At 36.9% G+C, this 25202-nt stretch overlaps 2 protein-coding genes across 6 annotated transcripts; one reads left to right on the top strand and one right to left on the bottom strand.

The window, feature by feature from the left end:
- Positions 1-105: 105 nt before the first annotated feature.
- Positions 106-13932, bottom strand: ap2m1a (adaptor related protein complex 2 subunit mu 1a). 3 transcript variants are annotated; one of them, XM_048164592.1, is made up of 12 exons: positions 13776-13932; positions 12908-13026; positions 10799-11064; positions 10385-10467; positions 5870-6011; positions 5636-5780; positions 5415-5429; positions 4059-4178; positions 3846-3981; positions 2502-2599; positions 2307-2418; positions 106-627 (listed from the first exon to the last, which is right to left on the bottom strand). In XM_048164592.1, the coding sequence occupies exons 2-12, from the start codon at positions 12979-12981 to the stop codon at positions 493-495; spliced, it is 1326 nt and encodes a 441-aa protein (XP_048020549.1). In that variant the 5' UTR covers positions 12982-13026; positions 13776-13932; the 3' UTR covers positions 106-492. The 3 variants fall into 3 exon arrangements, with proteins under 3 accessions (XP_048020549.1, XP_048020550.1, XP_048020551.1); XM_048164593.1 differs by having other exon boundaries at positions 13780-13931; XM_048164594.1 differs by lacking the exon at positions 5415-5429 and having other exon boundaries at positions 13776-13931.
- Positions 12554-24171, top strand: anxa13l (annexin A13, like). 3 transcript variants are annotated; one of them, XM_048164596.1, is made up of 12 exons: positions 12554-12635; positions 14964-15066; positions 15716-15791; positions 18391-18485; positions 19018-19188; positions 19329-19362; positions 19534-19613; positions 21323-21391; positions 22615-22716; positions 22814-22889; positions 23079-23191; positions 23300-24171. In XM_048164596.1, the coding sequence occupies exons 2-12, from the start codon at positions 15052-15054 to the stop codon at positions 23417-23419; spliced, it is 951 nt and encodes a 316-aa protein (XP_048020553.1). In that variant the 5' UTR covers positions 12554-12635; positions 14964-15051; the 3' UTR covers positions 23420-24171. The 3 variants fall into 3 exon arrangements, with proteins under 3 accessions (XP_048020553.1, XP_048020554.1, XP_048020555.1); XM_048164597.1 differs by lacking the exon at positions 12554-12635 and having other exon boundaries at positions 14953-15066; XM_048164598.1 differs by lacking the exon at positions 12554-12635 and having other exon boundaries at positions 19021-19188.
- Positions 24172-25202: the final 1031 nt, after the last annotated feature.

The following is a 25202-nucleotide window of genomic DNA, read 5'->3' as shown; positions in this document are numbered from 1 at the left end:
TACTCCCAAGATGTTTATGCAGACAGTGGTCCTCATTCATCACGATAGAAATGAAATATATAGCTAAAGAAAAATGAAACAGCAAATACACACGACACAATGTTGTTATTTTCCATTATATATTTATACCGAACTAAATAGTCACAGAGAGAGAGAGATAGCGATAAGATACTGAGAGTATGACCAATAGGAGAATAACCAACGACAAAATGGACAGGGGTCCTCGTAAGACCGACTACAGCGAATCAGGAAGCTGAGTTTTGACTGACAGACGTTAACTGCACAGGCTTTAAAGTAGACCACTCACTGCTCTCCACTGGATCTGTTCATTACAGCACTCGAACAAACACATACAGGTAACTACATTTCACATTTTGCATATTTTTTGTAATTAGCCTTTTTAATTCATCCACAAATCTTGAGGAGAGGGAAGGAGGGAAACATAGTATATTTATAAGACAGTAAAAGCTGGTCCCTCTGCTCAGTGGCTCATTAGCAGCGCGTCTCGTAGATTCCGCTGCGTCCAATGTACCGCACCCATTTAATCACATCGTGGTCACTGTAGTTCAGTTTTGACTCGAACACCTTCAGGTAACGCACCTTCAACCCCGAGGGTGCAAACGGAACCTGAGAACGAGGAAAATAACATGAAATACAACAGAAATGTGTACCGTGAGTACAAAACTGGATACGTCAGACAAACTACTACGTTACATAAAATGTAAGACAATACAAATGAAAATATAAAAATAGTGTCTAGTTTTAACATCTAATGTTTGTACTTACCTCCCCAAAAAGGTGACTGATATTCAAATATTAAAGGTGGTACAGAGGATGTTTTCATCGACTGAGTTTTTGAAATGAGCACATGCGGAAGAACAACCCCCCTCCTTCACAGCTCATTTCAAGTGAACGCCTCCCAAAACTCGTGCACGAGTGTTTGTTTACCACCGGCATTCGCTGTTTTATTAAGCCGGGCACACATTTAACGACTAGCTAAAACATTCTGACTGTGCTCAACATACAGCGATTGTTTCCTGCTCCTGAAGCAGATTTATATTCTTTCACATGGAATTTGAACACCGACTGTAATCACAGACTGAAAGCAACTGGCTCTGACTGGACGTGTTTGAGCGCGATCAGTTATAAGTATCAATTTACATTCATAATCGGCCTTACAATCGTTAAGCCGCGCACACACTTAGTGGATTCATTATGTCGGACTCACCGCAGGTAACTCATAATCTGCAGTTGTTACTCCTGTCTCCTGACAAAAACATTGCATGCGGAGTGTGGAAAGTTACTGGAGCGCACAGCCGCGCGTCTCTCACAAGGAACGTCATGGCAGTGATTGACAAGCCAGAGGGCCAATCGTTTACGCGATGATCGCGTAAACGATTGGCTGATGTTTTTAAGGCCCTACCTCGTGCACAGATGATGTATATTAATAATATTCCTTTCAGTGCACCTAATAAATAGTCTTTTATCAGTTAGTAAAGACAGTTTCAAGTAATATTGCAAAAATGTATAAAACAAAACATCCTCTGTACCACCTTTAATTAAACGGTTACTTATGAGCTTATTGAGTAAAAAAAAAAAAAAAATTATGTTTTAAACATTTCAAAATAAGATTCCATATGTTGACGTTAGTTAACATGGACTAACAATTAAAAACACTTCTAAAGCATTTATTAATTTTAGTTCATGTTAATTTCAACATTTTATTATTTCTAACATTTTCTAATATTATTTGACCTGAGCAACAATAACCAGTTGTATTTTTATTAACAAAAATGTATACTGTAAATGTATTGATCATTGTTAACGAATTAACTAATGTTAACTAATTGGACCTTACTGTAATATGTAATATGTTGCCATATTTTCTTTTATTTATTATAAGTAGGTAAATAGATATTTGTTTTAAACTGTATCCAAACTACATTCAAATTTTAGTTAAGCTAACAATAGCACAGCAAACCTCATAAAAATATTGAAATGTCAATTGATTCAACCTTGTTACTCGGCATGTTGATAAAAAAACTAATATTTAATTTAATTTATGCTAAATACAAGTTAATAGATGGTTTTACTTCATTTTTAATCTAAGTTTATATTTATTGCTAAATTAAATCACACAAAAAAAGGTTTTAAACTGTATCCAAACATGTCCAATTAGTGAACCTCATAAAATAAAATAACGTAAAATAAAAACATTTAAGAACCACCTTTTCGCTGATCACTTGAAAGAAAAAAAAAGTAGAAGAAAAAATGATTGAGACATTACTTTGTACCATTACACTTACCTCAAAGTTCATGGAAATGGGTGGACGGGCCCACTTCTTCTTATCATTAGTGGGCAGCAGCTCAATCTCAGCACTGATCTGAGACTCCTTCATTCCTGCCATGCGCTTGATCCTGAGCAGAGAGACAGACAGGATGACATGAATACATGCACACAAGCACCGAAAGCAGAGAAACGCGAAGACGGTGACACTCACTTCCACACAATGGCGTTCTCACTGGCCTTGTATTTGGCTTTTCCTTTCATACAGATCACCTGCACTCCACTAGTGTTCAGAGGTGTTGGAATGCGCACCTGTTGAAACATTCACCACACACGTCATCTGACAAACTCTTTTACAAACTAAAATATAGTCTTGTGTGTGCAAATACATAATGTTAAGTCTACAATAGGGCTGTCACAGTATCAGATTTTTCACTCATTGTGGCCAAAAGAATTTACAATAACGATATGTTGCAGAAAAAAAAAAAAGAAAAAAAAAGCTCAGTCAAACAGAAGTTATATTATTTTGTAGTATTATACATAGTGATAAAGGCCATGTCGATTGGCATTGCATTATAATTATATATTATCATTTTGAAAATATCTGAGTTAAAACACAATAGTGTCACAATGGTGTGTTAATTAATTTCATGTTCAAATAGTCAGAATGTCTCTATCTGTGTTTTATTCAGCTACAGCATTCACTGGACGTCTTTGTCCATATTAGAGATTTCCTGGAACTTATTACTCATGGAGTCTCACTTGTGGACTTTCTGCAGGAGGGCGCCCTCTGGCTTTGAGTATGAATTAAACAAATTACATGTGAGAGTTTAGCGCTCCATAATGCTCACATCGTCCTATTGTGGGTAAAAATAGAAAAAAATACTGCTCTCTAAAGATAGTTGAAGCAAACATATGATAATCCATAAGTTTTTATCCGAATAAGCATACTTTTGGACTAAAAGCCCATAGGGGTGTAAATATAAAACACAAAAAGGCATCATCAGGTAACAGGTTAATGTAACATTTCCAGTTTCAGTGGCCAAATCTGGCATCTTTCACAGTGGCCAAATCTGCAAGATATCGGAAGTGGAAATGGGTGAAGAGGTTGGTATTATTGCCCCCTTTTGCACTCACTGTTGTTCGGCAGGTCCTGCAGACTGGGCTGATTAACGAGTCATTTTCGCAGAACCCAAAAAGCGTCCATACTGGCGAGCTCACTTTATTGGAGTGCGGGTAGAGTCTCATCTGTCATATCCGATGACAAGTTTTTATGAGGCAGTAGCAGCTGCGCGCTGTGACTGCTTGTGTTTATGACAAATTGCAATCAGCGTAAAGGTGCAATATCGCCACCTACTGTAAGTTGGGATGTCACCCAGATACTGTTGCTTTATAATTCACGTGCCATATTATCATTCATGTACTATTTATTTGAAATATTATGGTTATCACCAATACCGGCGTATTGCGTTACCCCTAATTAACATGATAACAATATTTCATTTATATATCAGTATATCGCGACACCCCTACTTAACTTTTTTTTTTTTAAACTTACCTCTATTTTCTGTGCCAGGAGTGAGGGCTTGAAATTAGATTTGATGACAACTTTGACCTCCAGCTTTGTGCGTCCAACCTCCCGGACCAGTGGAATGACCCGGAAGGGCAGAATTATGTCCTTAGTGGTACGATACCTGCACACACAGATCGAGGATGTGTTAAGACAGAATCAAGACTCTGCAGTGTGAAGACAGACTGAAGCTGAACTAACCTCATGAGCTCATATTCCCCATCAGGAGGGATGAAGCTGATGCTGCGCTCAGAGTCGAACTTGCTGAGACGCACGCACTGATGGAAAGTGCAGTCATCGATGGCTATGGACTGCTTCCCACTGGTAGACAAATCAAGATGTTGAGTGTTTGATATAATAGAACATTAAAAGCAGCAAATACTAGAGCAGGGGTGTCCAAACCCGGTCCTGGAGGGCCATTGTCCAGCAGAGTTTAGCTCCAACTTACCTCAACACACTAGAAGTTTCTAGTATAACTAGTAAGACCTTGATTAGCTGGTTCAAGTGTGTTGAATTGGGGTTGGAGCTGAACTCTGCAGGACGGTGGCCCTCCAGGAATGAGTTTAGACACCCCTGTACTAGAATAAACTGTACATACAATGAAATCATCACTGACAAAATATAATCAAAATTAAAGCATATAAAAACCACTTAATGCTAAAATGTTCTACTTTGAAAAACTAGGGATGGACTGAAAGTTTTATTCATAATTTTGATTATGGACATTAACCAATACCATATTATTTACCAATATTTAACCTACACCACTATTCAAAAACTTGGGGTCTGATTTTATTTTTTCTGGAAAAATTAATAATTAAAATCAGCAAGGATGCATTCAGTTGCTCAGAAATGACAGTAAATACATTTCTATTTCAAATAAATACTATTAAACTGTTCATCCTGAAAAAAAAAATAATCATGGTTTCATGGTAAAAGAAAAAAAGGCAGTTTTAACACTGATAGTAATAAATGTTTTTAGCAGCAAATCATCATATTAGAATGATTTCTAAAGGATCATGTGACACTGAAGAATAGAGTAATCATGCTGAAAATTCAGCTTTGCCATGACAGGAATAAATTATATTTTAAAATATATTCAAATTAAAATAATATACACAATATTACTGTTTTCACTGTGCTTTTGAATAAATAAATGCATCCTTGGTGCCTAGCAACAGAGATTCTTAAATAAAAACTTAGCAACTGCAAACTTTTGAATGGTAGTGTATTTTGCTTTGTCTGTTGTTTAAAAAAGTTTTAAAATGAAGTCTTCTATTTAGATGCTTAAAGTAAAATCAGTCATCAAAACATCTATTAATGTTCTTATGTTACCTGGTATTGAGAAAAAAAAAGAAAGAAAGAAAAAAAAGAGTAACTAGATGGAATTGAAAATAATAATTTTTTTAAAAATGTAACGATATTGGCCAATATATTAAGCATCCTTACTAAAAACCAAATAAAATAAATAAGAATAGTAATGAGACACTCATATGTTCTGCAGATTAACAACACAACAAACATAAAACTGAACACAGAAATGTAAATATACAATACCTTCCCCCTAACTCACTGTGGGAGCACAGAGAAAAAGAGACGCAACAAAAACAGACAGCTTCAAAAATCAAAATAAACCACACACTTTACAATCAAACATGTTTTAAAAATTCTGGATTGAGAAACAAAATCCAGACAAAAGACAAACAAAATTTTCAAAGCAAACAAAGAGAGGAGACAGACAAGCCAAACAACTGCATGAACATAAAGCACTTTGAAACCTTTTCCCAGGATCATCAGTAGTTCCTCCTTTCCCCTGTTTGTCAATGACAATTTTGTCATTCATGCCAAACTTGCATTCAGGCATTCCACTCAGGTAGCTCTTCATCACCACACGACCGGAGACGTGAGCGCTCAGGACTTGACCTGTCAGGATGACACGCAGTAGTGTGTGGATGGTTTGACAATAATAACTGAAACACACAGTCCTGAGACCTCAGTTAATGCTGTCTTACCCTGTGGAGACATGAGCAGGTTGACACTCTCCAGCACATCCAGGAAGAGCTCGTTGCGGCGGTATTTGATGCCTTCACGACGCCAACCGATCTGACCAGTCACCTGGCTCGTGATCTGAGACTGCTCCTCCTTAGTCTGAGGACAATAATGGACCACCAAAGACAGTTCAGGAAGATTGTGGTTTAAATACGTTTGGGGGCCACTAGCACTGTAATGTAATCTGAAAAAACTTAAAATAGAAAACAATTACACATACCTGATGCTGCAGTCAGACACGTCCAGAAAAGCATGAAACACAGAAACAGTTTATGTTAGAATCTGCACAGATAATATGGACAGGTCTTTAAAAAAAAAAAAAAAAAAAAAAGGCCCACTGTCCTGGGACCAGTGTAAGAGCATTTCAGAACAGTTGATGGAACTGTCACTTGCTCAATTGAGCCAGTTTTGCAACATGGCAGTAAGCTATTCCGTGTTCATTAGCCACTATTGGCAAATAAGAAAAATAAAGTGCAGTAATTAGTAAAACTATTCATGTTACAAACCAGTGTGTTTACAATGACAACAATACATATGATAAGAAAAACCCATTTGAAATATCAAACAGCATAACAAGCTCCTTTGTACAGCTAAAAATAACAAAGTGAACGACACTGGAAGTGTATAAGCAAAGTCCCTTTAAAGGGATAGTTCACCCAAAAATGAAAATTTGATGTTTATCTGCTTACCCCCAGAGCATCCAAGATGTAGGTGTCTTTGTTTCTTCACCAGAACACAAATGATGATTTTTTACTCCAACCGTTGCCGTCTGTCAGTCAAATAATGCTAGTGGATGGGAACTTCTACAATAAGAGTAAATAAAACTTGCTTAGACAAGTCCAAATTAAACCATGCAGCTCGTGACGACACATTGATGTCTTAAGACACGAAACGATCGGTTTGTGTGAGAAACCGAACAGTATTTAAATCATTTTTTACCTCTAATACACCATGTACAACTGCATTCATCACTCGATTCGTTTGGTCTGATCGCGCTCTGACAGCGGCAGTGATGTCTCGCTCTCATTGAAGTATATGCGCGAGACATCACTGCCGCTGTCAGAGCGCGATCAGACCAAACGAATCGAGTGATGAATGCCGTTGGACATAGTGGTGTATTAGAGGTAAAAAATGATATAAATACTGTTCTCACACAAACCGATCGTTTCGTGTCTTAAGACATCGATGTGCCGTCACGAGCCGCAGGGTTTCATTTGGATTTGTCTGTCGTGTTTTATTTACTCTTATAGTCCACGTTCCCGCTGACTTGCATTATACCACTGACAGACGGCAGCGGTTGCAGTTAAAAATCATCATTTGTGATCTACTGAAGAAACAAAGACACCTACATCTTGGATGCGCTGGGGGTAAGCAGATAAACATCAAATTTTCATTTTTGGGTGAACTATCCCTTTAAGACAAGTCATTTCACTCGGCAGCCATCTTTAAAACGCCTCTCGGGCATCCTGGGCATCATGCAGCTCTTTGAATGGGGAAAACATCAAATTCTCCAAAGCTGTTTGCCAAGCTTTCAATTAAATTTCATATTTGTAATCACAAATCAAATCTAACAACAACTGTCTCATAATTATTTTTCCAAACGCTCGAATAATGACAAAAAAACCTTTTTTTTGCTGGATCAAGCTAATGCGCATGCGCAGACGTAAATGCGCGTCTCCTGTGCCTCATTTCTGAGGCGTGTGTCTGACTGTTTCTATAGAAACCAGTGCTTCTAACGGCCGCTGCAGTGACACGATGACTTTACCAGTCAGCGATTGGCTCTTATTTAGAAGGCGGGACTTATTCCACCATATTGCGCATTTCACTTTCTCCCATTCAAAACAATACGAGTGACACGTCTTGTGTTATTCTATAGTCTTTGGTATAAGTTACTAGTATCACGTAGCCAGATCTTCAGATGGACAGAAGAAGGTCTAGACTCCATTGCAGCTTTCATTGGCCAATTACTGCCCAAGACGACATCTGACTGACATGTAAAGCAACCAATTACAGTTTGTTTTGTTCCGCGACATGTTTAAGGGTGTGAAAATGTAAATTCGATGTGCTATGTGATAACAGACCGGTGTGCATCTAATAAATTATTCATTCAAGAAGGTTTGTGCTAGTTTACTGCAACAATGACGCTGCAAACTTCACATACTTTTGAAAATCCAGCGTTTAGTTGATCCTGATAAGCACTCATTGTCTCAGTTGTAAACAAGAAGGTTTTCCACTTCCATGAGTTGGTTTGGCGTCACGACGGCTTTGTTTACACGTGGACTGTTAAAGAATGCAACGCACATATCTCCCAGATATTCTGGAGAATTCAACTAATCAGATGACAACTTCGAAACTCCTGAAGCGTTTTCCATTTTGTGTGCTTTATAGAACTAGGTCTTTCAGCCAGCGGTCTGTGGGCGTGACATCTGAGGCTGAGACTAACAAGTTACTACAAGTTGTACTGCAAGATGGCAGTGCCCTTGCTACAAAAGTGATAACAAAACATCTTTTTTTTTTCTTTTAAATGGCTACATTTATCATGCTTGTTATATAATTTTTGATCAGATTGAAAATCAGTTCACTAAATAATGTTAACTTCACTGACTGATTCATTTCCACTTTCAAGATACAGATGGCCATGCCCACTTTTACATTAAAAAAGGTGATTATGTACATGCATATTTATCCAATTCAAATGTAAACATTTGGTTTTCTGTAACATTTGATTGCAAAAAATTCTGGTTGTCAACTTGTCAGCTAGGTAAAATGAGAATGATCATGATATCTGTATTTACAGCATTTACATTATTTTATATGTTGTTTAAGAACTTAAAATTTGATGAAAACAAAATATTTGTGTAAGATAATACTACAATAATAATATAATAATACTTAATACTAATACCTTTAACACACGCACGTATAATGAAAGTCAGTCGTAGTAAGACTGAGTACATGTGTGTGAATGAAAGGGAGGGAAGTGGAACAGTAAGATTACAGGGTGAAGAAGGTACAGGAGTTTAAGTACTTGGGCTCAACAGTCCAGAGTAATGGAGAGTGTGGGAAGGAGGTGAAGAAGCGAGTGCAAGCAGGTTGGAATGGGTGGAGAAAGGTGTCGGGAGTTCTGTGTGATAGGAAAATATCAGCGAGAATCAAGGGGAAGGTGTACAAGACCGTGGTGAAACCGGCCATGCTGTATGGTTTAGAGACGGTGTCACTGAGGAAGAGACAGGAGTCAGAGTTGGAGGTAGCAGAGCTGAAGATGTTGAGGTTCTCTTTGGGAGTGACAAGGTTGGACAGAATTAGGAAAGAATACATCAGAGGGACAGCTCATGTTGGATGTTTTGGGGACAAAGTTAGAGAGGCCAGATTAAGATGGTTTGGACATGTTCAGAGGAGGGATAGCGAGTATATTGGTATGAAAATTATGGACATGGAGCTGCCAGGCAGGAGGCAAAGAGGAAGACCAAAGAGGAGGTATATGGATGTAATAAATGAGGATATGAAGCTAGTGGATGCAAGTGTTGAGGATGCAGAAGATAGGGATAGGTGCAGAGAGATGATTCACTGTGGCGAGAAGCCGAAAGAAGAAGAAACATATACATGTGTGTGTATGTAATTGTATTTTGTGTATGTAATTATATATATATATATATATATATAACAACTCGCAACGCTTGCTGTGTGAACGGCCCCTAAGACTGATAACAGCCGGTGCTCCACACAGTGATCTGATCTCACCATCATCGAATCCGTCTGTGATTACATGAAGAAACAGATGAAACTGAGACAAACCAAATCCAGAAGAACTGTGGCTGTGTCTTCAAGAGATTTTAAGAAACCTGCCTCCAAAGCTGCCTGAAAAATGATGCCCAAGTGTACCTGGACAAGAGCTGTTTTAAATGCAAAGGGTGATCACACAAAATAATGTTTTGATTTAGTTAATATAAGTTAATTGATAAATAAAATCTATTTATAACAGTATTTTTTAAAAACATCCTCACTTTACAGCATTTTTACACAAGTGCATAAACTCTTCACAGTACTGTATCTTTGCAGGCAGGTTTCTTCAAGCATCTTAGAGACATGGCCACAGTTCTCCTGGATTTAGTTTGTCTCTTCATGTAATCATCTGTTTCTTCATGTAATCACAGACGGATTCGATGATGGTGAGCTCCATCTGATCTCTGTGTTGTCAGATTCCTTGTCTATTCAAAAATCTCACTGGATTATTACAATTAATAGCAAAATGAATGTTTGGAAATGTGAACGGATATTTCCTATTGGCTGGCTTAAAACCTTTTTTGGGGGGTGAAAATACTGACGTGCCTAAGACTTTTGCACAGTACTAATAATATATATATATAAGGGTATTTCAGATCCTGCTTGAAAAATCATGCCACACAAGTCCTACAGTAGCATCATTCAATTCATATGAACATCAAAAATATGAAACTAGTAAAAGAGCCTCTTCTTGCCTGGCCTTTGATGCCCTGCTGGGTAATAAAAGTCTTCAGTGCTCCGGTCTCTGAGTTCTGTGGGTATCCAAAGTCCAAGATCTCTGCAAACGCAAACACAAAGACATAAATAAATCATTATTCTGGAATGAGACACTTAACACCTCAACAACTTTAAGTTTTAAATAGACTTTGTCTCCATGTGTCTCATTTTGGTAACCTTTTAATTTTTTCAGCTGGAGGACAAGGATTTCTGGACAGCTTATGGTTTAGGAAGCACCTTACCGCAAACAGTGGATGACTGCCAGGAAAGCATGCCATTTAGAGGAGGGCGAGTTTGGTTTGAAGTAATGCGGTTAACACAGGCAGGAGGATCAGATATAACTGAGAGAACAGTGTCAGGAAATGATTCCCATGTTTCTGAAACAGCCTTACCATCCAGCAACTCGTAGATAAGCACGAAGTTGTTCTTGATATTCTCCTCACTGATCTTCCCAAAGTAGGCCGTCATGACGTCACACATCTTGTACAGGAACTCGAACACCATTGCAGCGTTGACATTCTGTTTGGTGACAGCAGCCAGCCAGATGTTGGAGCGTTTGACGTGGAAAAAGCTGGTGCGAGCGATGTTGGTGACAGGAGAGCGCACCTGCTGGCGGGCGTGGATCACGTTCACGCGGAACGCGTCCACAGCGTTGCGCCTGTGGAGAAGGAAGGATAAGAACGTGAGGTCAAGAAAGAGATAATGGAGTTGGGCAGGAAGAGTGAGCACATGGTCACCATCTGCCAGTAAACCCTTTAAGACAAACATATTTCTTCAGTTTGCGAACAAAGCATTAAATACTTGACTGGATATTCCCTGCTGATTCAAACCTTTAAGAACCTCAAGTTACAAGGTCCTTTAGACAAAAGAGTTGTCTAAAACAAACAAAAGAGAACTATACAAAGACTCCAATAAAACTTCCTCTTTTTCTTTGCAATTTCATTTATTTTTTAAATTAATTTTCCTGCCAGATATTTTACTCCATTTGCTGCAACCGATTCAATAAATAAAGGCCAAAACGAATAAAATGTTCTGTTTCATGTGTAGACAAACATTTCCTTCAGAAAAGGTGCATAATTTGTCAAAATATCCAACATACACAAACCCAGAAATGACCAAGATTGTCATCTCATGCCTGAGTGCAATCAAAGGGAAAGGGCATCATGGTAAACCTGCTGCTGGTGCACTTGCATATCTTCACAATATTTGATTGACTGAAGTATGTCAGGTGACATGCTTGAAGTAGAGCTGGGCAATACATCATATGAATATTTACGAATATATCCAATATTATGTTATAGATTATTAACAAACAAATGGTTATTATTGCAAATTTACAAGCTTTTTTTGGGGCCGTAAACCTAAGTTTCCCAAAAACCATGCAAGTAGGAACGTTTCATGCCCACTACTAGTGCCTCAATTTGTGAGAATATTGTTTGAGAACATGTCAATGTTGTTTTTGTTTAAAGTTTGAATAATTTATACAAATCAGTTTTTTTTTTTTTGTTCATTTGAATATATCCATTGAAAACAATAATTCAATGAAATGTACATGGAATTTATAAGTCTTTTTACTTTTCTAAATCTTTTTTAATGGTTATAAAGATAGATGGACAGACAAAATTATTGGACGGATGGTTGGGCAGAGAGATAGATAGATCGATCAAAATCTATGTTCTTTGTTCATATTGCCCCTTTAAGCAAACACAAAAAGGTTGAGAAACATTATTAAAAGGCTTAGAAGGCCTATTTCAGCTATATTGCCCAACCCTAGATTGGGGGTCACTGGTGACATGCGTCAGAGTGATTGGTTGGTTGTTTGTCGGGGTCTAAAAACATGCTTGGTCATTGTTTATAGTAGGAGCGCTTACCTACTGCTACAGTAGCCACAATGAACATGGAGAAAAACAGTACAAAGAGCATGAGGGGAATAATGACAAGGAAAGAGGAGAAAGACAAACATGGGGTGCATGTGTAAATGGACAACAGTAATGCAAACACACACCAATTAAATCTTTATGAGAACATTTGATATGGGGTTTTATAAGAGAGAGAGGAAAAAAAACAATACTTCCCCATTTATGGTTACAAAAAATGAAATTTAGTTTGTCATGATGATGGAATGGAGCAATGTTTCCTGCTTTCTAACATCCTGTCATCTTTCCTCTTCCCTAACAGGATAACCGCAATGATTTGGAGTTTAAACCCTGCTGAGCACGCATGATTAAAGTAAGACCAGTATTTTTACATCGAACAAAAAAATGTATTCTAATATTTCTAACTTAAGAAATAAATAGATTAAGTGTTTGCCTGTGCAAATATCAGTAGGTAATCATCATTGCTAAGGTGTTCTGAGCAGTTTTTAGTGGTTGTTGTGTCTTCCGGATGGCTGTTTACTGGCCTGTCCCCAGATAATATGGTTTTGAGAAACACAGAAAATCAAGTCCTTGAAATCAGAAGCAGTTTCAAGAGCATTTTCCACCCACGATGAACTCACTCACCCTATGTCATCGCGGTAGACGCGGGAGATCAGCACCTCCCCTTTATGGTTATAGATGAACAGTCCTCCAATCATGGTGGCTGCCCCTCAGACCTCACATTCCATGGTGGGCTCTCACTCCTATATTTCACAGGACAATGAAAATGAACATGAAGCTCACTGGCTGATTATAGAAGAGCTCTGTGAGACCTTGATAAGATTTGAGAGGCATCCAGCCCTACAAGTGAGACTAGATAAAGCAGTCAGGATGGTTTAGTCTCAACGGTTTGGGCTTCTGTGACAACCCAAATAATATAGTTTAGGAGATAAAAAGACTTACTAATTCTAAAAGAAATGAATTCACCCATGTTAAAAGCACATAATAATAATAAAATATTGAAAATTGAAAAAGTATATCTGTTGGTCCATGACTAGACAGACAAAATGACCTGTTTTTCAATCACAAAAGGTCGTGATGTATTCAAAAACGCAAGATTTTGTAAATATAAGTGTTTGTTCTGCAAACATTGTAACGGCAAATGATGTTAGTATTCAGTCAATGTACAGGCGCTTAACAGGAAGTGTCCGTCCAGTGTGGTTTAATCGCGGCATAATTAGTACAAGATGTCTGCCAACTGAAAGACATGTTCCATTGAACATTCGTGCTTTTAAATCGTCAACTGCGCGTTCTTCATTTCGTAACTAATATTAATTATTCAAATGCACGAAGAGTCATTAATAGTAAGTGAGCTCGTGAATTGCTCTGTTCCTTCCCTCGAGACATGTATCGAAATTTCACCGATCATTTCGATGATGAGACCAATTCTTCCGGGCTTAAATACAAACACTTTCTGTCCTCGGGTATTTTCAGTTTAAAAATGTGACCATACCTACTTAATATCCGCACGAATAGGCGCGGAATGGACCGTTCCCTCTCCGACCGTGGTAATTTTTTTGGGATCTGATGGATTAGCGGGACACTAGCAGCAATCCCTCCCTCGGCCAGGAAGTCAGCTGACAGCGTTGACAGTGCGCATGCGTACTACAATCGACAACGCAACCTAATATTTTGCATTTCCGTTTGTTTAAGCAAAAAGATAGAATGCGTCTATATTATTTAAATTTATTATTGTATAAATAATTATACTATATTCCTTTCTGTATTTATGCTAAATAAAAAAAAACAGGTCATGAATATTAATAACGTAAAGTGACGTTGCTTAGTAACCTCACTGAAGCGCCCAATAACAGAACTAATTAATATTTATGAGCCAAGTCGTCGTCGTAGTACAATGCGGATACTGACGTGATGTGAATAACTGCTCTCAGTCTCAATGTCAGAAAACAGGTCATGGACCAACACAGTTCTAGACAGAGATGTTTGATCAAAATTACCCCATGCATCAGCTCACGTGAAATAAGAGTGTCTTACTTCATCGGTCAGAATCATCACAACTGCTGCAAATTAGACGTAACATGCCTGTATCCATCATTAATTCTGAAAGTGAGCTTTTAATATTTATATCCAGATTATAAATAGAACTATATCCTAATATTCAGGCAGGACAAGAGATCACATGCATGCCTCTGTATTTAGCTACTTCATTTAGCAATTACTTACTTTTTTTCAGTAGCCTAGGCTACTTCTGATAATAAATTTGATAAATGTAGGCTAATATAAAAATACTTGATCATTTGCTGCTGGGCCTACTATATATTTGACTTTACGAGGAAACATAAATATGCCGAAATGACGAAAATATTAGTATTCTGGTCAACACAAGTTCATGCAGCAAGTAGGTTGATGCTGCTGGGACACAATTAACAAAGACTTTCTTGTCTTAATTCAAAGGATTCTGCTCATAAATTTTGTATCAGCCTACGCACATTTGTTTCATTCCTGTTGTATGAAAAAAAATGTATTGTATGTCTTGGAAAAACTTTTCAAATATAGGCATGAGCCTATATTAAACTATTTTATTTTACATGTTTTTACATTTCTGTTTAGCATATGGTTAATGACAAAAAGAGAGCAGAAAAATCAGATAAACATTTAAATTTGATGACGTGACCAACAGTGACGTCAGGGATGTGATGTAGTGAAAAGATGCTCTGGCTGGTGGATTGAGCGAGCGCGCATTCAGAGATTCACCTCAGCATCACAAGATGGGCAACGTTCAAGTGAGTTAAAGTTTCCTTTTCTCACTTTTCGCAGTTTCTTTCACTACAGACAACGATACTGATTAGGTTGCTACGCATGCAACATATTGCGTAGACTAAATAAATATGTTTATGCGCAGACGAGTTTAGGTTGAAACTTTGATGTTTTATTTTGATGCTTTAACAGTTTTTCCATAAGTTTTATTATTAACATTACTAAACTAATTATTTTTTAACGTGTTTTATCTTTTTTTTACCATATATTAATTTTATATTTACTATTAGCCTGTTTTACTGTGATTTGAGCAGTAGTTTATACTCTTGTCAGAGGAAGAGGAATGTTTATCAAAGAATAACTGTTTTGTTATCAATAAGTGGACATTGTTGTTATGGCAGTGGGCGAGGCAGAGGAAGGCTTACTCTGTTCCTGTCCTTGCCCAGAGATCCCATGACTCAGCTGTGTGTTGGATACAGAACCCCTCCCCCTCCAGACTACTGCATTGTGATCTAATATACCAAACCCTTGAAAAACATCCTGATCACATCTTTGTACAATATAAAAGGAATTAGTTGTTTAACTTATTTCAAAATCAGATGTAAATTTAATTTTAAACTGCAGTATAGTCTAACTGCATAACACATGATTTTTCTAACACAACCTTTATTTCAGCCCACAATAACTCCCTTTGAGGACTTCGATGTGGTGGCAGACATCAAGGCAATCCGTAAGGCCTGCAAAGGAATGGGTAGGTTGAATAAAAATAATCAATGATGTAAAACACTGACATTAATTGGTGTTTGCCTTTTTTACTTGCAATATGATGAAAATGGATGTAGTACTTTTAAAGTCTGCATGAAACAGAATTTGCGACCAACTTTACTTCAGTGTTATGATGTATTTCAGAGTGAAACAGAATATTGAACAAGAAAAAATAGAGGGCGGGGCTTGATTTTAATGTCCTCCTCGCCATCTTATTTTTTATGGATTATTGCAGTGTTTATTATAAATGATTTACACATGCACAATATTATTTAAAAAAAAACAAAAAAAACATAATTTTTAATCAAAATAACTTCCCCTTCCTCTTGCAGCAACATTGTTTTTCTCTTCTCTGATGACGTATTTGTTGGCGCGAGGGCGGGACAACCTGTCACTCACATGACATCACAGCAATAGCCATCCACAACCATCCAATCAATTTCCAATTGACAAAATCAAGTCCCACCCTACATTTTTCTTGTCTAAGAAGACATTTCACGTGGATGTATGTCACAATAGAGTAGTAAAGATGATCAAAACTACTGTTTCATGCTGACTTTAAGCATTAACTAAAAGTATGTTTACACGACAACAATGTACTAAAAATAGAAAAACTTTTCCTTTGTGTTTTTGTCAAAATGATCCCCGTTTACACAGATCCGCGAAAACAACTAAAACCGCTGTGTTATTCGATGTCACTTTGTAAAGAAACGCTATGCGCCTATAGACTGAACACATAATATGCATGGGCATGACGTCAATATTTTCATAAATTGGTGTTTTAGTAGCTTGGTATCGTTTATAAAACTTGCACTTTGAAAATATTCCGTTTTCAGCCCCCCAAATTGCCGTTGTCGTGTAAATGAATGGCTAAAAGGCATGAAGTTTTCCATATTTAGTTGAAAATGGTGTCATGTAAATGGCCCTTAAAGAAAGTTTTTTTTTTTTATCTTAAGGTATGTTTACACGACAACGATTTACTAAAAATGGAAAAGTTTTTTCTTTGTACAGATGACAACATTATCAAAACTATCCCCGTTCACACGGATCTGCGAAAATGACTAAAAAATGACTAAGATCGGTAAAAGAATGCGTATGTGCGCAGGCACGTAGTCTTTCTTAACAAAGTGACATCGCCAACTACTTCTCTGGCATGCATAATACAGCGTTTTTAGACATTTGCGCGGATCCATGTGAACAGGAATAGTTTTGGAAATGTCATCTGTACAAAAAAAAAACTTTACATTAATAATATTAATTGTAATAAATGTATTAATAATACAGCGTTTTTAGTTGTTTTAACGGATCCGTATGAACGGGGATTGTTTTGACTGTTGTCGTCTGTACGTGAAACTTTTCAAAAATGCAAAATTTTTGTAGTACATTTTTGTTGTGTAAACTTACCGTTAAAGGGTTAGTTCACACAAAAATGAAAATTCTGTCATTAATTACTCACCCTCATGTTGTTCCACACCCGTAAAACCTCCGTTCATCTTCGGAACACAAATTAAGATATTTTTGATAAAAAGCCGATGGCTCGGTGAGGCCTCCATTGCCAGCAAGAAAATTAACACTTTCAATGCCCAGAAAGCTACTAAAGATGTATTTAAAACAGTTCATGTGACTACAGTGGTTCAACCTTAATGTTATGAAGCGACAAGAATACTTTTTATGTGCCAAAAAGCAAAATACCAACTTTATTCAACAATATCTATTGATGGGTGATTTCAGAACACTGCTTCATGAAGCGTCAAAGCTTTAAAGGTGCTAAAGAGGATGTTTTGTTTTATACATTTTTGCAATATTACTTGAAACTGTCTTTACTAACTGATAAAAGACTATTTATTAGGTGCACTGAAAGGAATAATATTAATATACATCATCTGTGCACGAGGTAGGGCCTTAAAAACATCAGCCAATTGTTTATGCGATCATCGCGTAAATGATTGGCCCTCTGGCTTGTCAATCACTGCCATGACGTTCCTTGTGAGAGACGAGCGCGGCTGCGCGCTCCAGTAACTTTCCACACTCTACAGGCGCCGCATGCAATGTTTTTGTCCGGAGACAGGAGTAACAACTGCAGATTATGAGTTACCTGCGGTGAGTCCGACATAATGAATCCACTAACACGACACAGTGAATGCCGGTGGTAAACACTCGTGTTCCAGTACTCGTGCACGAGTTTTGGGAGGCGTTCCCTTGAAGGAGGGGGTTGTTCTTACGCATGCGCTCATTTCAAAAACTTTTTGGTTTCTCAGTCGACGAAAAGATCCTCTTTTGCACCTTTAAGAATCTTTTGTTTCGAATCAGTGGTTCAGAGCGCGTATTTACGTGTCTTTAGTACCTTTCTGGGCATTGAAAGTGTTAACTGTCTTGCTGGCAATGCAGGCCTCACTAAGACATCGAATGTTATGAAAAATATCTTAATTTGTGTTCTGAAGATGAACGAAGGTTTTACGGGTGTGGAACAACATGAGGGTGAGTAATAAATGACAGAATTTTCATTTTTGGGTGAACTAACCCTTTAACTTGATGGAGGAATAACTGACATTGTAAGGTATGAGCTCATCTGCTATTGTTCACAGGAACGGATGAAGAGACCATCATTTCCATTCTAGCAAACCGCTCTGCGGTCCAGCGTATGGAGATTAAACAAGCCTACTTTGAAAAATATGACGATGTGAGTCAGATCTTTGAAATATCAGTTAAATGACAAAATAGTCCATACTTAAAGAGTGTTATCATGATAACTGAAATTGTGTTTTTGTGAAAAGTAAAATATTTAAACTCATCTAATTTGGTGGAAATATAGTTTGTGTAAATCTAAATTTAAAGTGGCTTATAAGAACAAACATTCTATTCTCCTATACACAAGCCATAGACCAATGGTTTCTAATTTTCCTCTCCCTACATCACATTAGACTGCATTATGTAACTGGAGTAGTTTCTACCATTATGCTTTCACCCTTTTAAAAATCATCCAGAGCTCATGGATAACTGGAGTATTGTACTGAACCATAGATGTTCTTCATATCACTCTTTACTTCACATAAAATCCCTGGAAAAACATTATATGAGAACATAAAAAAAAACTTTTATTTGATATTTTAAAATTTAAAACATTTATTTCATATCATAATTTATTGATAGACTGAACCAATATACATCTATTTGAGTCTGGTTTCCGGTTTGTTTTTTCGGTCTTTGTCAAGGAGTTGGAGGAAGTCTTGAAGAATGAACTCACAGGAAACTTTGAGAAAGCAATTATTGCCATGCTGGACCCACCCCACATCTTCATGGCTAAAGAATTGAGGAGAGCCATGAAGGGTGCTGGGACAGATGAGGACGTGCTGGTGGAGATCCTCTGCACCAGCACCAATCAGGTTATTCATTATTTACATCATTACTTATTAGATTGGAAGAATAGTCACCAAATTTCAAGCATGAAAATCTGAAAAAAGAAAAAGAAATCATTACTTGATTGTAAGCATCATTTACAAAATAGATATTTTTTCTTTAACAGGACATTTTGCATTGCAAAGAGGCATATATGCAAGGTAAGCTTTGATCAGATAAAAAAAAAAAAAGTATGATATCATGAATTATAAAGAGACATGATTTATTGTTGGCTCATTATTGACACTATGAAGTGCTGTGTGTGATGCTAATATTATTAGTAATAAAATAATGCAATATTGTAGTCATGTAACAGATCTTTTGATCATCAGTGCATGAGCGAGATCTGGAGGCTGATATTGAAGATGACACTAGTGGAGATGTGAGGAATCTTCTAGTTTCTCTCCTACAGGTAAAATACGAGTAATGAGTTCATATCCAATGAGTTTGATATTTATAGTATTTAGCTATTATTTGTACTGATAGAAATAATGTAGAAGGGGTGGATACTTGTACATTCAAATGCTTTTTTCACATGTTCAGTTGGGTCTGAGGCCACACATTTTCCTAATTCAATACCATTTTTTACATCACAAATTAGTACTTTATGAGCATAACAAGACTATAGCTACGTCCAAACTTAGCTGACTTGTTGCCTTGCTGCCCTATCAGACAGTGACTCAGCAGGCAGCATTTGCGCATGAAGGTACCTCACAAAACTGCTTTTTGACAGACTTCTGTGGCAGCACAACGGTTTAATGATCTACAGCAAAACAGAGCAAATTTGAGTGATAACTAAGTGAATATTTAATTACTACATTACTAATTTCTCGCTAGAAATAACATAAACAGTGGATAACATTGGCTAAAAACATACATTTACACACAAGCTAACCACCAATATCAACTTTCAGATGGCATTTTTTAAATTTAGCTTAACCCTTAAATGTATACCTCGGGTCTTTAGTGACCCGGGACTTCATTCACTACCCTCCTCCTCGTTCATTTTTTAGACATAAACCTTCTTGGTATTCCTCAATCAATTCATTATGAAGAATATAACAAGAAAAAAATCATAAAATTATAAAAGAATGCCTATTTTTGTATTCAATTTTTGTAAAAATTGTATAGGGTCGCTAACGACCCGAGGTGTGTATGAGTGTGTATATTTTTTCTGCACAACAATAATTGAATCTTAGATGACAGAATAAGTGCAATTCACCTTTATTCCACAAGGTGGCAATGTCTGATACACAATGCTGAGATGACGACTCATTCAGACAGAAAACGAAATAATAAGAAAAACATGAAATGGCTCAGCGATTTACTGCAGAGCAAGTACTGAACGCAATCAAATATGACTGTAACTGTTACTGGATTTATCTGGTGAAGCTGTTCAAAATATTGATTTTGAGAATACATTTGAGATCGCAAATGGACTCATTTTCGTGACCTCAAACATAAAACTAGCCATTTTTTGCTGAATTTACTGGGAAATGAGCTCTGACAAGGACAGTGATGATAGCATAAAACATCTGCACAAACTGAGCCCTTTCAAGCTCCAAAAGATAACAAGATATGCTTTATTTTATTATTCTGTAATTGTTACTCTAATATCAAAGGAGTTTTATATTATCGCAACAGGTAGAGATCCTTCCGTGTTAGATATAGATCCGGGTCGATAAAGACCCGAATATGTAAGAATGATTGGTGAAACAGTCATGCATTTAAGGGTTAACTGTCACAGAATGCAAAGCATAGGATTGTGGGATATCAAAGGCAGATAAGGATACATCTATGCTGCCTTAAAAAATAGATCAGATGAAGGAATCTCAGGAGACAGGAAGTGAAGCTAACATTAGATTCGGACATGCCTTGATGCCTTCTTACCTTGGAATGCTTCCTCTGAAGGCAGCATTTATAATTTCGGATGCAGCCTGTGATAGTCATGAAAACTTGCATTCCATTCCATCACCACTGACTGATAAGATCAAGGCTTTTGTTCACTGGAATATGAATGGTGCAGAATTCCATTCCTAATTTTTGTGTTTGCATGCTACAGTATCTGCAAATTATAGTGCAAAATGAGCAAAGAAAAATGTGTCAAACCTTCACCTGCAGGCCAGCAGGGATGAGTCCTATGAAGTGGATGAAGATCTGGCAGAGCAGGATGCAACATCTTTGTTTGAGGTGAGGTTTACCCTGCTGTTAAAACTCTGATGTAAGTAGTTTAAAATTAGTTTCTATAGGTACATTATTATTGGGTTGCCAAGTCCATGATCTTCATACAGAATTGGCATTCTTATAAAAGGTCTCCACAGGAGTATTATATTATATTATATTATATTATATTATATTATATTATATTATATTATACATTTAACTCCCTTAAGCCTGCCCTGCCTTACTTTGTGTATACTATCAGTGTTGGTATCGTTAAAGGGATAGTTCACCCAAAAATGAAAATTTGATGTTTATCTGCTTACCCCCAGCGCATCCAAGATAGTAGGTGACTTTGTTTCTTAAGTAGAACACAAATGATGATTTTTTACTCCAACCGTTGCCGTCTGTCAGTCAATAATGCGAGTCAATCTGATCGCGCTCTGACAACGGCAGTGATGTCTCGCGCATATACTTCAATGAGAGCTAGACATCACTGTCGTTGTCAGAGCGCGATCAGACCTCACTAAGCGAATGCTGAACGCGGTTGGACATAGTGGTGTTTAGAGGTAAAAAATTATATAAATACTGTTCGGTTTCTCGCACAAACCGATCGTTTCGTGTCTTAGGACATCAATGTGTCGTCACGAGCCGCAGGGTTTAATTTGGACTTGTCTAAGCAAGTTTTATTAACTCTTATAGTAGAAGTTCCCATCCACTCGCATTATTGACTGACAGACGGCAACGGTTGGAGTAAAAAATCATCATTTGTGTTCTACCGAAGAAATAAAGTCACCTACATCTTGGATGCGCTGGGGGTAAGCAGATAAACATCAAATTTTCATTTTTGGGTGAACTATCCCTTTAACTAAAACTGTCAAAAATCATTTTGGTAATTGAAATAAGGCTGAAATAAAATAAAATATAAATATTGGATGAAAAACCTACACTACAACTAAATAAAATTAAAACTGAAATAAAATTAAATGAAAGCTAAATAGAAATATTTAATGAAAAACAACTACATAAAAAAAGGGTACTACCACCCAGTGACAGCTTTTGTACTTTTTATTTCTGAGAATATATCATATTTTGTGTTTTGGTATTGGGAAGCTTTTGGTCTTTATTGGTCATTGGGCTGGTTTTGGACTATTTTTGATTGGTTATTTGACTATCTTTGTCAAACAGACCTGGCAACCCTAGTTATTTTGCTGATTGAATGAATGAATGACTATGTGGTTGGTTTTCAACAGGCAGGTGAAGGACGCTTCGGAACAGATGAGTCCACTTTCAGCAACATCCTCGCTCACAGGAACTACCTACAGCTTCAGGCCACCTTCAAGATATATGAAACTGTACAGTCAAACGGCAGCTATGCCCATCTCTGCTTTACAAGGACCATTTCAACATTCTTTCTGAGTTTCTGGTTTCTCTTTTGTTTTCTTTCCATAGCTCTCTGGAACAGATATCCTGGATGCTATAGACAGTGAGGCTACAGGAACATTAAAGGACTGTTACATCACTCTGGGTAACTATAACCATCCAAACTATTCAAAACACTGAAAAGCCCTTAGGAAATTTGTTCTTTCTTTTGAATCAAAGAATCATATTGCTGTTCAAAGTAGTGACCGTAAGCTACTATGAAAGGATAGGGCTATTTGATAGCCTTTTCTACTCGCAACACGCATCATACTGTGATTTGTTTCTGTTTGAACAGTGCGATGTGCTAAAAACCCGCAGCTATATTTCGCCCGTCGTCTGAACGCTGCCATGAAAGGGGCTGGGACAGATGAGGACACGCTCATACGTATTATTGTGGGACGCTCTGAGGTAGAGATAATTCTTGGCTTGATAACACAATGAGTACAAAGACACTTTTTATGGAAATACTGGAAAGAATTATTCTATTTTCCTTTCCATGTTCACGTTCACATCCAGGTGGATTTGGAGACCATCAAAGACATGTACCTGGAGAAATATGATGTTACCCTAAAGGATGCCCTGAACTCAGAGTGCGGCGGTGACTTCAAGCGCCTCCTAATAGAAATACTTCACTGAGTCACCGTCAGGTGGAGCCAATAACTAACAATAACTGCTGAAAGAATCATCTTACAACACTGCCTGAAAATAGATACTTAGGATCACCTTTCTGTACAAGGGAGCACATTTGCTCATTTTTGTCATTGGTGCAATTTAGGAATTGGGTAAGACGTCATTATAATCACATGATTACTGCCATAACACTTTCTTATCACTAAAGAGCTGCTCAGTTTGACAGTTTTAGAGTTTTTATTGCAGTAAATTTGACTTCTGCATTAACTACAAACGTGCCTTGAGAAAGTCATGAGTAACAGCTCAGTATTCCATCATCCGTGATGATTCTTTTACAGGACAAACCATGATGCACAAAGTGTGATCCTTCATTTAAAACTCTATCTTTTCACATGGAATCTTTGTATCTATATACCAGATATGTAGGTGTATGGCTGACGTCTTTAGTACTTACAAATATTGTACCAGTTACATATTAATATTAAAAGCAGCTAGCTTAAGTACTTCAGTCTTTGATAATGCTTTTTATCACTGGGCATTTATTTTTTTGAACAGCAGTATATTACAGTATACAGTGGTGACTGTTAATATTGTAAAGCAGCACTGTCAACCTGTTATTGCAATGCTTCAGAATATATCTGTTTTTAATATGAAAAGGACTGTGCTAGAAGAATTTGATTAATATCAGAGATATTACCACTAGTGGCCAATGAATATTAAGTGTGCATTATCAATAAAGCATGCTGAATTAGACTAAACACACTCTTGTTGTGGGTTCTTTTTTAAAGAACTATAATAATTTTGATTCAGCTTAATCTTCATTTTTAGTTATTCATTCTTTGAGACCAGGGATTGTAAAAGATAGCATAGAGCTCAGCGATCATAAAAATATACATTCTTCTTTAAAAAATTCAAAAATACAAACATTAATTGATTATATATTTGCATAATATAAATGTTTATAATGCTTGTTAATACTAATAATGAAAGTTTAAAAGTATTACTAAGAAAATGTAGGGTAACGCTTTATTTCAATGGTCCACTTTAGACATTCTACTAACTAAAAGTTATTTTGCAACTTCATGTTAACTACCTGTTATTAGAGTATTAGTAGACCGTCTGCTTGAAATCTGCTAGCACTTTATTTTGACGGTCCCCCAACAGACAGTCTACTGATATAAGTAACTTTACAACTACATGTCAAGTACTAACTCGAACCCTAACACATTACCATAACCTAACAGTTTACTAATACTTCAATGATAGTTAATTGACATGTTGCAAATTAATGAGAGTTAGTAGAATGTCTAAAGTGAAATATTGATATAAAGTGTAACCAAATGTATTTCTTTTCATATTGGGTTGGCTGAGAGTTTGGGTTGGAGATCCCTTCAAAAAGTGTATGGATGCACACAGTGCTGTAAATGGTAATTTCATTACCTTAGTTATATTAAGTAAATTCACAAATGAAAAATTCTGCTTCATGCTATTTCCAACTTATATGACTTTCCTTCCAACTAACATAATACTCCATTGACTGTCAAAAAAAATATTATTTTGTGTTACACAGAAGAGAGAAAATAATGCAGGGTTGGAATGACATGAGAGTTTTGGATGAACCATCACTTTGAAAGCTTCTACTCTCTGATACATCAACTAAAATTATATAATATTTGAATAATTAAATAATCAGCTCTCAGCCTTACAGGCTGAGAACGGTTCACCAAACCCTTAGTGCATAGGAATAGTGTAAAAATAAGCTTTAACCTCCCCCAATGATCATTAAACA

This window comes from Megalobrama amblycephala, linkage group LG17 (assembly GCF_018812025.1).
Source record: "Megalobrama amblycephala isolate DHTTF-2021 linkage group LG17, ASM1881202v1, whole genome shotgun sequence".
In the NCBI taxonomy this organism is placed as follows: domain Eukaryota; kingdom Metazoa; phylum Chordata; class Actinopteri; order Cypriniformes; family Xenocyprididae; genus Megalobrama; species Megalobrama amblycephala.
The sequence above is the reverse complement of the archived record's forward strand: the minus strand, read 5'-3'. Positions and strand labels throughout refer to the sequence as shown.

Bases quoted from the DNA above. Each gene is read 5' to 3' on its own strand.
- ap2m1a (XM_048164592.1), bottom strand. From the start codon at position 12,981: ATGATTGGAGGACTGTTCATCTATAACCATAAAGGGGAGGTGCTGATC. The intron at 11,065-12,907 runs GTGAGTGAGTTC...CCTTCTCCACAG, and splicing joins GTCTACCGCGATGACATAGG to GCGCAACGCTGTGGACGCGT. The intron at 5,781-5,869 runs GTAAGACAGCAT...TCATCCTGACAG, and splicing joins CCTGCTCATGTCTCCACAGG to GTCAAGTCCTGAGCGCTCAC.
- anxa13l (XM_048164596.1), top strand. The intron at 19,189-19,328 runs GTTATTCATTAT...TTTCTTTAACAG, and splicing joins TCTGCACCAGCACCAATCAG to GACATTTTGCATTGCAAAGA. The intron at 23,192-23,299 runs GTAGAGATAATT...GTTCACATCCAG, and splicing joins TTATTGTGGGACGCTCTGAG to GTGGATTTGGAGACCATCAA.